This window comes from Hermetia illucens, chromosome 5 (assembly GCF_905115235.1).
Source record: "Hermetia illucens chromosome 5, iHerIll2.2.curated.20191125, whole genome shotgun sequence".
In the NCBI taxonomy this organism is placed as follows: domain Eukaryota; kingdom Metazoa; phylum Arthropoda; class Insecta; order Diptera; family Stratiomyidae; genus Hermetia; species Hermetia illucens.
In genome coordinates this window covers 47,145,941-47,163,153 of record NC_051853.1, presented here as the reverse complement: position 1 = coordinate 47,163,153, position 17,213 = coordinate 47,145,941, and the positions used below count along the sequence as shown (strand labels likewise).

Genomic DNA, 17,213 nt, shown 5'->3' with positions numbered 1-17,213 from the left:
CAATAGATTTGCTGGTACCACTTCACCACCTTCGTTGCTAAAAGTTTCAATTCACGATGGAGGTACATATCATTTATATAGCTTTCTTTAAAGGCTTTTATTCCGTCAACACAACATCCTCCTTTCCAAGCTCTCTTGAAGGTTTGTGCAATGCGGTGCAAACTTTCCAGAGATTCATCCACTGTGTACTACGAAACTTGGACTTCTGTGTCGCCTACTTGCATGACATTCTTTTCGTATCTTCCACCGAGTCCGAGTATTTGGCACATATCTAGTGTATTTTTCAACGCCTCTTGGATAATGGTCTAACTCTCAACGTTGACAAATGCAAATTTTCCCAGCAGCAGGTGAAATTTCTGGGCCATTCCATCATCCCTGACGGCATTTAACACGACCCAGGCAAGGTGCAAGCGATCGCGAGCTTTCCGCTGCCAAAGACTTTAGAAGGTTCTTGAGAATGGTAAACTTCTACCGTTGTTCCCTGCCCAAAGCCACTCCCCACCAGGCACTACTTAACACCTTCCTCTCTGGTCCTAAGGCAAAGATTCGCGAGAGGTTGTGTAGTCTTCAGGAACCATCCAAGCGTTTGAAACCACCAAGCAACAGTTGGTAAACGTTACACTATTAGCATTTCCTCAACAGGGCGTTCATCGATGCCTCAGACATCGCAGTAGGCGCTGCTCTTCACCAGAGGGTGAATCAAAGCTGGCAACCGTTGGGTTTCTCCCCAAAACAAGGGAACTACAGCATCTACGATCGTAAATTACTAGTCGCGTATCTAAACAACAAGTACTTCACTTTGTTCACGGATCATAAGCGTCTGACTTTTGCCTTAGGGCAAAAGCCCGACAAAGCGTCCCCCTCGCCAAATTCGGCATTTAGCCTACATCAGCCAGTTCACATCGGACATTCAACATGTGTCCGGTAAAGACAACCTAGTCGTTGACGTTTTGTCCCAGATCTCCGAGATCAACATCCCAGCCTCAGTCGAATTTTTGGCAATTTCTCTGATAACGCAGTTTTTCATAGCCCACAGTCAGACTCCAAATACAAGTTCAAGGAGTTCCTCATCTTCGGCTCACATTTCTCTATTGACTGTGAGATATCTGAAAGGGGACTTAGTCCATATATTCCGGCCGCTTTTCATAAGGAAGTGTTTCGCTCAGTGCATGATCTTGCGAAACCTGGTATTCGGACAACGAAGCCAATAGTCTTCAGCAAATATTTTTGGGCGTCCAAGAACACGGACGTGAATTCTTGGGCTAGAAAGCGCATTGCATGCCAAAAGTATATTTATCAGGCATGCTAGGAAGGAAGTAGATGTATTCCCTAAGTCGACAAACCGCATCAAAACCATACCTCTCGACATGATAGGCCCTTTTTGAGACTGGCACGACTACAAGTATTGTTCACGATCATTGATCGATTTACGTGGTGGCCTGAGGCAATACCTCAGAAGGACATAACATCATAGTCATATGCTGAGGACATCTGTAGAGAGTGGATTCTGCGCTTTAGTGTTCCTACAGTAATCATCACAGACCAAGGAATCCAATTTGAATCTACTCTCATCTCGGAGTTCGGAAAGCTCTTGGAATACAAACGTCAGTGGACCACTGTGTGGAGGTGCGTGCTGATTAAGATTAAAATTCGTCCGAGCTTTGCACCAGAATAATATAATTCACCACGAAGTGAAACTCCCTCATCTGAATAACTCGCCTACCTGTTGGTAGCGGTGTGGCAGTCACGAGGCCGGCAGACCAATCGTGGAAGTTTTAGTCTAATAAATTTTAAGAGGAGAAAAAGTGGGATTTGTATCGTGATTTGACGTCGGATACCAGTCGACTCAGCTGTGAATGAGTACCTGAGTCACATCAGGGTAATAATCCCGGGCGAGCGCAATGCTGACCACATTGCCTCCTACAGAATATTGTAGTGTACCGTTTCGATCTTAAATGAAGTGCTCTAACACACTTCAAGGCCCTGATCCTATATGGATTGTTGCGCCAACGATTATTATTAAAAAGTTGAATTAACATTATAAAAATAGCTTGTGCGTTAAGTAAGCTTAACATTACTTAATGTGTTTCATTACATCAGCATACCACCCGCAGTCCAGTGGGATGCTACAATAGAACGTTGGCATCGGACGTTGAAAGCAGCCATTATAGCGCGCGACGAGCCATCTTGTTCGCAGGTCTTGCCTTTTGTTCTGCTTCCGCTAGGAATTTACTACCAGCCCTGCTAAGCTGGCGTACGGGGAAAACTTACCGACTCTCCGGCGATCTGGTCCTCGGCAAGAGAGACCGGATTGTTGCGTCTACTACGAGAGGCCATTCTCAAATTAAAGTCACCTCCGCCATTTCGTCACACGTTTTCTATAGTTCCCAAAGATTCCATATCAGACCTTCCCTCGTTCCTCACCTGCCTGTGCTTACTTTACGCATGCAACTTCGACACGATCAATTGGGTTCCCAAAATGTTTGAATTTGTCCTAAATTTTTCTTTTACCTTTACCTCAATTTAGCCCTTAATATTTCAATCCTCATTAGAAGCATCTTTAAATATTGCTCTGCATTTGCCACCTTCCGCAAATGCTTCTGAATCTGTAGAATACATAAGCAACCGATTCCTCTTCTTTAGAAAGAACTTTCCCCGTGTGGCCTATTCTTCCCGGTTCTGCACTTTCAATCTCCCTTACCTGCAGCAAAAACGAATTTTCCTTGATATGTGTACTCCTTTCAAGCTTCGTAATTGCCTGGTGGGTAGTTCTGCCTAATCGGATATTATTTTCCGCATTGTTTGCCAGCGCAGATTATTTTGAAATTCCCTTCGCGGAGCTCGATAGCTATTTTTACTCCGCGACCCCGAGCTTTGTTCCTTTGGCGCTGTCCCTCTTCTTAGTTTTAAGCGTATAGCACACAATTTACTTGTTCTTCCCTCTGAGGAGATTATGTGATTGGAAATTCAACTTCCTGTCTATTGTTCCTCTAAATAGATAAATAAAAGGACTTGGCCCCAAGTTAAATATGAATAAAAGGCACCTTTTTGCTATCTGAATCGAAACTTTAATCAGTTTCTTTTTTTCTTTATTTTCTATCAGCTGTTTGTATAGTTGATAATTTAAAATTGTTTGTTGACTAGACAATTCCACATATAACATGACAGTGATAACCACTGTTCTAAAGCCTTCAATATTAGTCAAAATTGCTTTGGATCCTCTGAATATTTGCTTACTTTGATATGTCACCGATGTTCTTCAGCATGTTGTCATCCTCATTTAAAAGCAAGTTTTCTACTTGTTCATCTGATAGCGTGTCTTTCTCGTTCCTGGAATACGGAGAAAAGATAGAAATGAAGTAAACGCATTTTATGTATGATCTGAAAAAAATGGTTGGGCATTATACCTCGAAAATAGGAAGAATTCACCGTTGTCATTATTCACTTCCGATTCGCTATTTCTACGTTCCAAGCTTCGTCCTACTTTTTGGAAGCTGCTTGCAAATACATCCTTAACCCGATCGCTCGCATCTATAAGAATATCTAAACTTTGGCGCCGTCCCGAAGACTTGAAGCTGCTGGATCGCGTGATCCACGTTCCGATGCCTTCTCCCGATTTTTTCTTGTTCTGTGCATCGTCAATAGCATCTACGTTAAAAACAGTCGTGCACGTAACCTTCCTATTATCCTCCGATGAAGAGGTATCACTACCGGGCGGAGTTCGGTCATCAATGACCGACTGATGTGAATACCCCGAACTGCTACTATCCGACAAACGTATTTCTGTCCACTGTTCGATATCATCCGCCAAATTTGACACCGCTGAGCTTGAAGACGGATCCTGACAGGGTGAGAACACCGAGTCGGCAGTACTTGCACTACGATCATCATTTTTTGACGCTAAATCACTAACGCATGAAATTAAGAAATCATTCCTGTGCTCAAAGTCACGTAACAAATGAGGGCAGTCATGCTGATCGAATCGCTTCTGTCGAACAGGACTTGATTTCATGCTTAATTTCGGCGGGAAGTCTAAGTACTCATCACAGGAATCAATTTGATTTGGAAATGTCATTTTATTATTGCATGGGCTGCTATTGCTTTCGTCGAAACTTATGTTTAAATTGTAGCTATCACATTTCTCCTGTCGCATTCTATGAATCTCTTCGGATATCTGTTCTAGGTTCTTTAGTGCCTCATTGTACGTCATCTTGGCGTCACTGACTTTGTTCTCCAAATTAGTGATCTTTTCTCGCTGGGCTTTCAGCAGGCCGTTGTAGTTGGCTCGGGTTTCATAGTATGGCCTGAATAAAAGACACACGCGTAAGTATTACGAATGACAACTTAATTCGCACCGCTAACAAACAAGTAGAACAAACAATATTGAAACTATCATGTTCCTACTTACAAAATTAATAAATCATGCTGGTAGGCCAATAAATTCATGAAAAGTAGTTTTCTTCGAATATTGTAACTAAAAATACAAAGAAAAACTAAAGTAGGTGCTAAGAATGCCAAATAATATAAAGAAATTTGTACATATTAAATTGCAATTCTCAAGTCGATGACTTGCACGTACTCCATTAATCATATAAGAAACTAGTCCTTTGTTTTCTATGAAAAAAGCTAATTAAACTCACCTGGAAGCCTTGATAGCACTCTTCAATTGCGCTTGTAACTTAGAGACACGGCTGTTGGCAACCTCTAATTTTAGCTCTGTAATTTTTAGTAAATTACGTGTTTCAGTGCATTCTATTTGCGATTGGTTTACGCGACCTATAAGCAGAAGGAGGGAATGATTATAATTTCAAAACATAACGATGACACATATGCAAGTGTAGCAACAATCTTGACCGAGTTTCTCTTGCCCAGTCGGAGTTAAGCTGGCTAGCTTTATGCAAAGCCAAGTAGCTCATATCATAGCGATGAATGCAATTATATACGATGCAGAATTCATGAGAAACGCCGTTAACATTTTAGGGAGTATTATCAAGTTTCGATCTCTCTACAATCAACTGTTGTTCAATGAATAAGACTGGTTATCACAAAATGCGAAGCGAAACCAGCCTTGCAGTCTTGCACTCTGCTTCTAAGTTTGATAAAGCAAGGCTATTTCGAATTTTTTCGAAGTATTTCTTAACAATGTCTCGTTCTGGGGACTATGTTGATAAAAGGTAGCTCTTCTGTTTCATGAATACTAAATAACTGGCTCCGTTTTGTTAGGATAAACTGTTTAATCGGAAATGATAATATTGCCGACAGACGAAATAAGGTAGATAATCTATAAGCTAATGTGTATTGACTAGGTGGGTTGAGCGATGTGCCAACACCACCCAAGCTCGATGGGCGAAAGACTATCTGAGCCGACCAAAGTCAATTAACAGGACAGAGCTATTTTAATAATATAAAAAAAAAGGCGTGCTCTGCTTCAAATAACATCCGTAACAGAGGACTCGAGGATCTTTCAAACAGTCTTCGGACATATGTCGGATCTGTAGCAACCTAACTCAGGTGTGATCTGTAGACTGAGGATTTCCTAAGATGCACTCTTTCCAGATAGGGAAGGACACTCCTCAGAAGCTCGGACAGGAATACCTTTCAGCAAGTAGCAGTAAAGGATAGTAGCTCTAGAGACTTCTTCACCTACGAGACTATAAGTCCCAAGATGAACACAAGAACCAATAAAATCTTGCTTATGCTACCAAGGAATGTGTAGGAAACTCTATTCTACAAATTAGGATTAGAATGAGGCTTCAGAGAAAAAGGCGTGCAACCCAAATTTTGAAAAACCAAGTCAAGTTCACGTGGAGCCTAGCCGGGAACAAATTTGAGAAACTAATGTATTCCTATCCATACCAGAACGAAGTGGGGTCGGAATAGGCAAGGGACCGAGTGTTGGTCCCACGTTGGGCGCCATTTAGAATAACTAGCTGGGTTGTACGATAAACAAAGATCATCCCGGTTGGCCGAAGTCAACTAAGAGAGCAGAACTATCCCAAAAACCTAAAGAAATGGCAAGGTTACTTGGACTTAGGGGTCTTGGGATCTAGGGAAGGGTCTGCATTCACTTCAGGTTGAGCTGGACCAATTGAAAAGCAATTTGTTTCCACATTTTTGGTCCACGGAGCCTTTTTGAGCTATACACCCAAGATGATTTCGCACAGGACAGTGGTGTCGAACTAAGTTGCTCTCTAAATGGTCCGATCCGATATTTAGCGAATTCGAGACGCCTCAATCCTTAAATAAAAATCAGATTTTTCTCTCCGTCTCAGCAGGATGAGCATCGACGTGTATATTCTCCTGAGTTGTCGCTAAAATGTCCGCATGTAGGGTGGTTGCTCCCTGTATTTCTCGAATTCACAGATCTATTGGTTTAACTAGACTTCATCCTTCCGTTTGTGAAGTCACTTCTCCACTTGAGGAAGATCGTATAATAAAAAATAGTACCATTGGCGCGCGCTCATATCACAATGTAAATTGCAATAGCCACCACCACTGCTTGGAGTGATATTCAATGTTTGATATTAAACAATAAAAATAGCAACCCCATCCTAGCTACACATAGAGCACTGGATGCACACTCCCTAGTGGCACTGTTAAAACATATATGTTTGCCCTTTACTCTTTGGTGGAGTATAGAGCATCAATCACACCTAGGCGCCATCGTTCTCACTCGCCCTTTACACCAAGTGTCCTGGGGGGGGGACCCACTCGTCGGTCATCTTGGGAGAGTGGATTCCATTGCATGACATAGCCCGCAATGGAATTGTCACCCCTCCTCAATGTGTGACCTATGCACTGCTACTTCCGTCTTCCTATCACAACGCGTACGAGTGCTAAGTCTGCGCCGATCAAGTTGTTCGTTAGTAATAGTATCACGTCAGCGTACTACGATAATACGACACAGACAGGTATTGTTGAAAGCTGGGAGCTTTTGAGTAACATTGCAGTTCACTTTCCATGTGCTCCTCCCATAAAGCAACAGGGAAAGAAGAGTCTCAACTTGATCTTAATGTTGAGATAACTGCTCCATATTTTAGACAAAGCAGCGAAAGCGGATCTAGCGCTATAAAAGCGTCGGGCAACATCTAATTCAGTGCAGCATGAAGAAGATTACCGATAACAAAAAGAAATATCGGTGGAACAATGCAACCCTGGTGGACTTCGCTTTGGACCTCAAAATACTCTGAAATTTTACTGGTATTTCGTCATCATATCCCGCTCAGATAACAGCTATTATCTTCTCCGAAATGCCCCTCTTGGGTAGATCATTCCAGATACACTCCCTGTATACGCTATCGAAAGCTTTTTCGAAATCGATGAAAAGTAGATGTAGCGAAGATCTATATTCCGTGCATTGTTCCAAAATGATCCGTAGGATGTTGATGTGGTCACTGCAGGAGTATCCGGAGTGGAAACCATCCTGCTCTATGCCGATCAAGCTTTCGTGATGTTCGTTGATGCGTTGGATTATTTTAGCTATTATCTTTGCGACAACGGGGAGCACGCAGATACCCCTCCAACTGTCACACTCAAAACGTATGATCTTTTTTGGAATCTTAACGATCATCCCCTTCTTCCACTCTGGGAAAAGTTTCAGATTCCCATACGAGTGGAAGCAGAATCCGCAGTAACTGCAAGTACAGCGATAAATAACACTGCGGGGAGAACGTCAATGTTGTTGCGCACATCCAGAAGACAGCGCCTAAATCTACCGCTGGTTGCTCGTCCGACATCGGTCAGTTGAAACCCAACTTACCTTATGGCAGCATCTGTACTCGAGCAATGTGAAGAGGCGGTGGAAGTTGCAGAAGTCAATGAACCTCCCATTACCGTTATGGTCGCCATGACCGTGTTTCCCCATCATATGCCCAAGCAAGGTGTTGTCAGACCCCACTTTGGGATTCAGTTGCTCGTAAAAAACATTCTTCTTGACTAGATCGGAAGTTTCCGTTGGTGCGTAGCATTGTACAATTGTGATGCTCCTTAACCTGAACCGAAATCTTGCAGTTAGAAGTCTGTTAGCAATCGGCTCCCAGGTCAAGAGAGCGCACCTTGCGGTAGCCGTCAAAAGCAACTCGACACTGGTTTCGCGTCTGCTACCACTTGACTTTCCAGAGTACAAAGGCCTTAAGTGCCTTAAGTGTGGCAAGATGGGCAGAAGTACTCTCCAGAATCAAACCATCTTACTTCACTTAAACCCAGAATGTCCAGTTTATGAATTCTACGCTCAAGTAGAGAAAGCGACCATTTTGAGGATCCTCGTTACCGTTATCGAAGAGCATGCGCACATTCCAGAAACCAATCATAGTCCGTTTTCGATAGCCAAAGGTAGTTTCCGTAAGGTCAGTCTCTATCCGAGGCGCTGTTGAGGTTTTGGTAGTGATAAAGTTTCAAAATTTGCAGGTTGCTAGCCCACAAATTTCTATCCTTTTTAGTTGTCTCTTATGACAAGCAGGGAAGGCTTTGAGCGTATTCTTAAGCCCCAACTCACAGGCTAGCCATCTTGGAAGATCCAGCGCGAAAAAAACCGCTTGTTCTCTATCGATCTAATTTCGAACTGTGTTTTTGATGCTTACTGACTTTAGTCATTTTCTTTGCGACGGCAGAAAGCACGTAAATACCTCTCCAGTTGTCGCACTCACGACGGATGTCGTCTTGGAGTGAAATGTTCAGGGTCATATTGTAAACTACACTTTCTAAATTGTATGTTCCAGCAAACACTTACTTGCAGCGTGACTTAACATCTCCTGGCATGCCGTATCTAAGGTAGACTTTTCTCCTAGTCCTTGTTCTGCTAAGTAAACCATCTCCTTGGCAGCTGCATGAACTGACTTAGCCTTATCATGATTTTGTTGCGCTTGTTGTGCTTCCTTTGAAAGCTTCAATTGGTAAGAGAAATATTTTATTAGAATTATGGAAGAGCGTATTAGGCTGGAAAAAAGTTGGTTATTAAAAAATGTTAGCCGTTACAACCTAAGCTTAAAATGAACACTTCATTGCGAATATAGGAATCATTTACCTGTGCAGCATAAAGCCGTGCTTCATAATATGGTTTGGCAGCTTCTATAGAGTTTCCCAGCTTATGGGCGGATTGCTTAATCTTGTCAACACTTTCAGCTAAAAACTTCTTGAAATCACATTTTGCCTCCTGGAATATTAGTACAAGTATATATTAGTAGAGAGTCTAAAAGGTTTCCATAATGTTGTAAAAAAACCAATTTTAATTGCAAATGTTCCAATACGCTATTGCGGTGTAAATAAAGCACTGAATGCGTATTAGTTTGTTAATAATAAGAGATGGGAATCTTTTATATAACTCAAATCCGCATTCGCAGACGAACCGAATTTGTCAAAGGACCAAGGCTGATAGCAGCACAGAAGTGCGGGTATTATTATTCCTTTGTAAACCAAGAACTTATTCCAGTTTAGACCCCGAAGACACAGATCAAACCAAGTGAACTTTAATGCTACACAAGTGAAGTAAATTGCGTCTTACGGCTTAATGAATAAAATAATTCAATCAAGTCCAATTTTCGATCAGTATTTTTTATGTATGAATGCAGCATTTACCAAAAATGTTTTTTTTTATAATTTACTATGAGTTAGTCGGTTCTAATTCGCCATCCTTTTAATAGCGGATTGCATCAGTTGGGGAACAATTGAGCCCCACATAAAATTTAGCGTTTTGGAGTGGTAGTCAGTATTTAAAATTATGAAAACAAAGTTTTTCCTTTTTTAAGTACAAATAAATTGTCACATTGTCGCCACAAAAGGAAAAACTTTCATTTTTCTAAAATGACTCCCCACTTTAGGAGACGCATCAGACCTTTGAGGCAAGACGCCCACTTCTATGAAAATCAGTTAACTATAATTGATTTAATAATAATTGCAAAATAATAATTGTTGGCGCAACAATCCATGTTGGATCAGGGCCTTGAAGTGTGTTAGAGCACTTTATTCAAGACCGTAACGGTACACTAGGAGGCAATGTGGTCAGCATTGCGCTCGCCCGAGATTATTACCCTGATTTGACTCAGGTACTCATTCACAGCTGAGTCGGCTGGTATCCGACGTCAAATCACGATACAAATTCCACTGCCACCAGTAAGATTTGAACCGCGACCTTCCGTACGACAGCCGACATTGCAAAATGGTCAGCTAAAATCGGGTCCTAATGGTGTCACCGCTGGTTACGATTCATAGGCATATTGTGTTAATGAATCAATAAAAATGAAGCACACATTTGCAATTACTTTCGGTAACCTCTCAGCCTTGATGAATATCAGAATATATAGGGGGGCCAATATAGACTTTGATCACTATCTCGTTGGCGTGGTGCTCCGAGCTCGAATAACCATACCACCTAGAATCCCCTCTGACAATCAGGTGAGAGTGAATACTGAAGCCAATCACAACACAGCCCTCCGTAACACCTATAAAGGGGAAATGGATGGCGCAATAACCGCAGCTAACAGAAGTTCTGGAGATGAAGCATCAACAATTAATCTTCACAATAACCTGAAGAACGTTAGTATTGATATGGCCACAAACATACTTGGCCCCAGCCCCCAGAAAATTCAGAACGGATGGTTTGACGATAAATGTAAGCTAGCAATGGAATCGAAAAAAGTTGCATACCGAGTAATTTTGCATTCTCAAAGAACCCGGGCATGCGCAGACACTTATCACGAAATCCGTCTAGCGGAGAAGCGTCTTCACAGACGGAAAAAGGAAGCCTGGGAGAACCAACAAGTCTGTGAACTAGAAAAGTACAGGGAGCAACCGCATCAGGCGCACAAGTTTTACCAACAAGTCAGCAGGATAAAGCTTAATACACTTCGATGCTCATCCTGCCGAGACAAAGAGGGAAATCTGATTTCCGACAGAATGGGCATATTGGAGCGATGAGTTGAGTATTTTGATGAACTGCTCAACAACCAAATATCGGCGAGTTGGAGGTTCCGCCAACTAAAGATGACGGACAAATACTGCCACCACCAAGTATAGAAGAAACAGTCCGTGCAATTCATCGACTTAAAAATGATGTCGCCAGGAACCGATGGAATTACACCCGAATTGGTTAATTATGGAGACGACCAATTACATCATGTGGTTCATCAACTGATGCTCAAAGGGTGGGACAGCGAATCAATGCCTGACGACTAATCTGTCCCACACATAAAAAGGGGGATATCACAAAGTGCAGCAATTATAGAGTTATCATGTTGTTGACTACCATCTATAAAATATTCTTCTCTATCTTGCTGAGCGGATAGCCCCATGATAAAGTACGATCCAAACAAGAAGTTAACGAAACGCCAGAGGTTATCGAATATTGCTGGCATTTTTGACCCGCTCCAATGGCTGGCATCAGTCACCGTAGCTGCGAAGATTTCATTGGAGAACTTTTGGCAACCGGTGACATGACATCTCCCAAAGGAAATTCTGACTGCCTGGAAACTTATCGAGGCCGAGTTACCGCAATGGGAGGATTGCCGCGTACCTCGTTGGATTGATTACTCCAAGAAGTTGCGATATGAACTACACGGGTTCTGCGGCGCGTCGGAATCCGCATACGCCGCAGTCATCTATAGTAAGGTTACCAAGCCTGGTGTCGCTGCTCTGTGATAAAATCCGTGTGAAGCTTTTGAAAACAAAAATTACTTTACCGAGACTGGAGCTCAATGAGGCAGTGTTGTTGGCGGAAGTCATGGAGACAATAATATCCACTTTGCAACTACAGGAGGCACCCGTATACTGTTGGAGTGACTCGACCATCGTGCTGGCGTAGCAAATCGAGTGGCTAAGATCAGATCAATAGGGAATCCCTCAGACTATGCTTCGCGAGGCATCCGCCCGAGTGAATTACGTAAACATACTTTATGGTGGAATGTGGGCTTTTGGATGAAGGGGAGCGAACGGAAGTTGCTTGTTTTTCGGGAGTTTCGGATAGATTCGACCTGTTGAAACGATATTCAAGTTTTCCAAAACTCGTAAGGGTGGTAGCATATATCACTTGATTCTCCTTACGAATAAAAGGGCCGAATACGAGCAAAGTTGGCGAATAGTTCTACAGCTTCTCCAACAATCAGTCTTGGAAGAAGAAATTAATGCAGTTAAGAAGAACGCCTTACTGCGGAAAAAATTAAGGAAATTAAACCCAATCGTTGATCAGCAGGGCCTACTAAGCGTCGGAGGTGCGGAAGCAGCAGTCTTTCAGGACACGAATGTCAAAGGGTCGATCAACAGCCACGTTGAGAGGGTATGTCTGCGTTTTCATCTGCATGGTGACGGAAGCGGTCCACTGCTGTGATCTACAGCGACCATGATACCAATTTTGTTCGGAGTCAATAATCAAATGGACAAGGAGATGCAGCAGACGATAATATCCGCGTCAGAAAAAGTCGCGACAATATCAGCAAAAGAGGGGGTTACCTGGCGATTTATCCCTGTCGCTACACCACATTTTGGTGGATTGTAGGAGGCGGCTGTGAAGTCGGCAAAACGACTGCTGAAATGCGTTTTTGATGAAGCACGATTGGTACCCACCTTCGAAGTATTTACAACGGTGTTGTGCCAAGTGGTAGCATGTTTAAATTCGAGGTCACTAGTGCCCCTCTCAAATAATCCCGACGATTTGGAGATTTTGACACCTGGCCGGTACTACATGAAGCAAAGAATGCGATCGAAGTCACCCGAGCAGCCCATTACAAAAATCTTTACGATAAACACACTCGGGATGGCTAGAGAGATCTGTATCGACTTGTCAAAAGCCGAAACGAACGCATATCGATATTGAACACTTCTGTTGTGTTAATGACAAGAACGGTACTTTGCTTACCAACCGTCGAGCCGCGACGGATAGACGGCGAGAAAATTTCAATTGAAGAATTTGCTCATCCTCCACTTCCACAATAATTGCCGACATTAGGACCAGTTCCACCTGTCAGCGTAACTGAAGTCGAGGAGGCAATAAAACGAATGAAATCGAGGAAAGCCACAGGACCTGATGACATCGCGTCTGAGCTCTGGTAACTGAAGAGCTGGGACCCAAAAATGTGGGTCAGTAAATTCTTTAATCGGGTTATTCAGGAAGGAAGAACACCATCTGACTGGCAAGAAAGTACCACTGTTCCAATATGGAAAAAGAAAGGTAGTCCAGTAGAATGTTCAAAATATTGTCCGATCCGATTACTTTCCAATACCATAAATATTTTTGAATGCATTCTTGACAACTGTATTCGCGAAATCGTTGAAATAACCGTGAATCAAGCCGGATTTGTCAAAAATTACGGAACTACTGACGCAACACACACTGCGCAGTTACTCATGGAGAAACACCGTGAGAAGCATCGCCCTCTTTACATTGCATTTCTGGACCTAGAGAAAGCGTTTGGCCGTGTGCCACACAAACTTATCTAGTATGTTTTACGACAACACTTAGTGCCAGAAGAACTTGTGCGCTGGTTTCAATTGCTCTATTACGATTAGAAAAGTAAAGTTCAAAGTGTGGCAGGTGTATCCAAACCGCTTCGTGTCTCTGTTGGTGTTCATCAAGGAAGCGCTCTCTCACCATTCCTCTTTGTGCTTGTTATGGACAATGTTACACGGGACATCCCAACGTCCAGCGCCGTATACACTGCTTTATGTACATGATGTTCTCCTAGCGTCTAATAGCAAAAAAGATCTCGAGCAACTTGTCCAAAAATGTAGTGATTGCCTCATACAACACAGTCGCAATTTGAATCTAAATTTTTGACGATCGATCCCCATGAAACATGCACAATCACTGTCAGCGGCAGTGACCTGCCTAGAACTGAGCGATTTAAATATCTCGGCTCAATGCTATCAGCCAATGAAGAACTGCGTTATGAAATTGCTTCACGCATTAACGCAATCTGGATGAAGTGGCGTTCCACAACTGCTGTTCTTTGTGATCGACGTATCAACGAACGTCTCAAATCTACAATTTATCATCCTGTCGCTTTCTATGGTTCTGAGTGTTGGCCGACTATAAGAGACTATGAACGGCGTCATGCGGTAATGGAGACAAAGACGTTGCGTTGGAGTATTGAGACGTTTTGATCACATCCGAAATGAGGATATCCGCGATCATTCGTGGAAAAGCTGCGAGAAAGGCGTCTTCGATGATATGGTCACGTAATTCGCGTCAAAGAGAATTCACTTGCCAAGATTGGTCTGATCATCGAAGTCGATGATAAGCGACCAAAAAGCCGCTGAAACAACGGTGGCGTCATACGCTAGATGCGAATTTAAAAGCCTCGCGTTTGCATACAGATCAGGCATTTAATAGAGTCAAACGGTGAAATCTATCACGAAGAGCCGATGGATAATTGTAATTTATTTCCTTTCCTCACCCGACAGATAACGATTCTTACTACCACTCGGATTATTATCTTAATGTTTGATTAGTAAAAGAGTTTGGAGCGGACCCAGCTACTGAACAAATCTACAGCATTATTTGATTTTTTGATTTTGAATTAATCCCAAAAAAGCAAATGAAATCCCGCTCCCGTCGCGAAGTTGCGGCCACTACAAGGGAATCTTTGGAAAATTAGCAGTCCGAGATGTCCATCTTCGTTTTATGCCAATATTTCCGTTTTGCCTTCCCCACAGCCTGTAACCAGTTATTTTTTCCTCAATAAAAATGTTGAAGTTTTCCTGATTAGCTCCTGAAAGCTTGCTGTTTTGCCTGGAGTTGCAGGTCTGCAGACCACCAGTCTTTCTGCACTGATCCTTTGCCATTAGACTTGGATGTGGAAAGCGTGACTTGATTTGTGATAATTTCAGATATTACTTTAATTTTAGGGGGAAGGGTGATGTTGGAGAGTCTGAGATGGAGATGTGTATGCCCAATTTTAAACGCGCAGCTTTGGGATATCCCGTCGATGATGGTCTTTTGAGACCTCTTCCTCCAGAGAGTCCCACAATCAGTTGGTTTTGACTGAGTTTGATATTGTGATATCAGGGACAAAGCCTTTGGGGTTTGGTAGCACCAAGGATTTAAAAAAAGTTGGTTTACCATTGCTGAACAGGCGGAAATGTAATGATCACCAGCGGAGCATTAAAGTCCCCGGCAACAAGAACATTGTGATTGCCCTTGAGGAAGTTGATGAGCTTGTTGAGTTCCGTTCTGAAAACATTTCTGTCTGTGGAGAAGGAAAAGTATTCGGACGCAATCGTTAAATTTGATTTTAGTTTGGATATTTCAGTAATGATGATGTCCATGTCTATATACCTACCACATGCCGGCTGGACAGAACTTTGATGCTTTCTCGTAAAAGGAAAACTATAACGCGCTTTCTCAATTTGAATTTGTTTCTGCATTTAAATGGCTCAACAAGGGTAGGAAGAAATGCAGATTCTCTATCGTGGTTGACAGAGAAAAAATATTGGAAAATGCTTCACCGTTTTCCAGCCAAAAGTTAAAATTTTGAAGGCCATCGAGGACAGATGAGCAAGACAAGAAATGAACCACAAATGGTTTTCCGCCTTAAATACTTACAAAGGCCTCAGGGAACAAGAGTCCGTTTCACCGTGAAAATCAAAAGGACCGAATTTTCCTCTTTTTAGGGATTTTTCTTTTGAAATTTTTAAAGCTAATTCTGTTAAGGTCGTTTGTAGTGGAAATGGTTAGCATGAATAGCGAATGCAGTGGTTTTGCGGAATCCCAGTATCCCCAAATGGCACTTATGAGCAAAAATCGATGACTTGCTCTTAGCCCTGGTCACCGATTTATGTAACTTTTGTCGCAAATTGCCAATCGAGTACGCAGCAGCCACACGAGCCGTCCAGTCCCTCCTGGCACTGATCCGCCGAAAACCAAATTGAAAATCAATAAAAATTCCCAAAACTACTCACGTCCAATTCCACCTCGAATTTGTTTATGTTATCCGTGGCCGTGTTCAGTTTCTCCAGCTCCACCTAAAAATAAAACAAAGACTTCAATAAACAAACGCACGAGCGTCATCGCGTATAAATAAATTCTCGAAATTCGTCAAAATAAAACAAGGGAAAAGGTCAAGATCGCGAGCGCGTCGCAAACGGGTCCGCGGGGCACAACCGGAGCAGTGCCAGCAGCCCAGCTGCAGGCGAAACAGGGCAGGGGCCTACCTGGACTCGAGGGTCCAACGGAGTGTTGCTGTCGACCGACATTCCGGCCGAGCGCCAGGACGAAGGAACAGGACCTTGACTCGGATCCAATCTGCAAAACTTTTCACCCGAATTTCACCGTTTATTGATCGCTCATTGAACGCGACATTCTCTCAGTACATCGTACACCGTTAGGAAATATAAATTAGGAATAAATTAACAATTTAGCAGAGGGCGCAGGTAGAGAAAAAGCGACGAGTTTTATATCACTTCACACGAAACGTATCCTCCTCCCTCGAAAACATTTTTCATTTTGACAGAAATCCGAGAGAGACTCAGGTTTGACAGGTTCCGAAGGGAGAGTGTGCCAAATTTTCAGGGAGAGAGAGTGATGTAATTCTAAGAAGTTCCCGTCGAGCTATGCGCCGCTAGGGAGCAGGTGAGTAGGTAGGTGGCAAATGCGGTGCTGTTCGCGAACTTAATAAAGATTGAAGATAGAAAATTGTCACAAAACGATGAAACATAAGTTATTTACCAGCAAAACGTTATTCTGGTTCATTCATTTCCTGCTGGGGTTGACGTTACATGTTCCAACCTTTGCCTTTATTGTTGGACAAGCAGAGAACGCTTTTTGGAAGTTTCCAAAATGTCGCTCTACCCTTTTGAACGGTGAATTACCTCAAATACGTTTTCAAATAGATTGAGCGGCGAATTTCGAGCCTCTGAAACCGTCCAACCACACTCTTTTCTCCGGACGCGATAAAACACCATCTGGCAGCCCCGCCGCTGGCTCGCCGAGTCGCCCGCGAGCGAGGTCTGCGCTGTACTTCTCATCTCATCCTCGTCCAATCCAATCAGTCGGCGATCTCTTCTTATTGGATTCGGTGCAATTCGAAGCCCGCATACACGGAATTCGTTGTTCGTTGGTTCTGGCCGCGACTGCCGATAGGAGTTCATTCACAGTGCAGTTCGCCCCCTTGCGTTTGTTGTCGTCCCGCAGTGGATTTTCGGGTGCAGAAAGTGTTTTGCGACCTGCCAAGTGGCGGAAGAGGTGCTTGCGAGCCTACGCAGTTGTTGTGAACGCGAATTTCGGTGCA

At 43.0% G+C, this 17,213-nt stretch overlaps 1 protein-coding gene across 2 annotated transcripts; it reads right to left on the bottom strand.

Moving 5' to 3' along the window:
* Positions 1 to 3,045: 3,045 nt before the first annotated feature.
* LOC119657968 lies at positions 3,046 to 16,441 on the bottom strand. Of its 2 annotated transcripts, XM_038065177.1 has the most exons (8): positions 16,138 to 16,441; positions 15,886 to 15,948; positions 9,023 to 9,151; positions 8,729 to 8,882; positions 4,641 to 4,776; positions 4,409 to 4,474; positions 3,408 to 4,304; positions 3,046 to 3,330 (listed from the first exon to the last, which is right to left on the bottom strand). In XM_038065177.1, exons 1-8 carry the CDS (start codon positions 16,177 to 16,179, stop codon positions 3,234 to 3,236), a joined length of 1,584 nt encoding a protein of 527 aa, XP_037921105.1. In that variant the 5' UTR covers positions 16,180 to 16,441; the 3' UTR covers positions 3,046 to 3,233. The 2 variants fall into 2 exon arrangements, with proteins under 2 accessions (XP_037921105.1, XP_037921106.1); XM_038065178.1 differs by lacking the exon at positions 4,409 to 4,474.
* Positions 16,442 to 17,213: the final 772 nt, after the last annotated feature.

Coding starts and splice junctions, on each gene's coding strand:
- LOC119657968 (XM_038065177.1), bottom strand. CDS start 16,179: ATGTCGGTCGACAGCAACACTCCGTTGGACCCTCGAGTCCAG. Junction 8,883..9,022: donor CACGGCTTTATGCTGCACAG/GTAAATGATTCC, acceptor TACCAATTGAAG/CTTTCAAAGGAAGCACAACA. Junction 4,305..4,408: donor CAGCATGATTTATTAATTTT/GTAAGTAGGAAC, acceptor TCTTTTATTCAG/GCCATACTATGAAACCCGAG.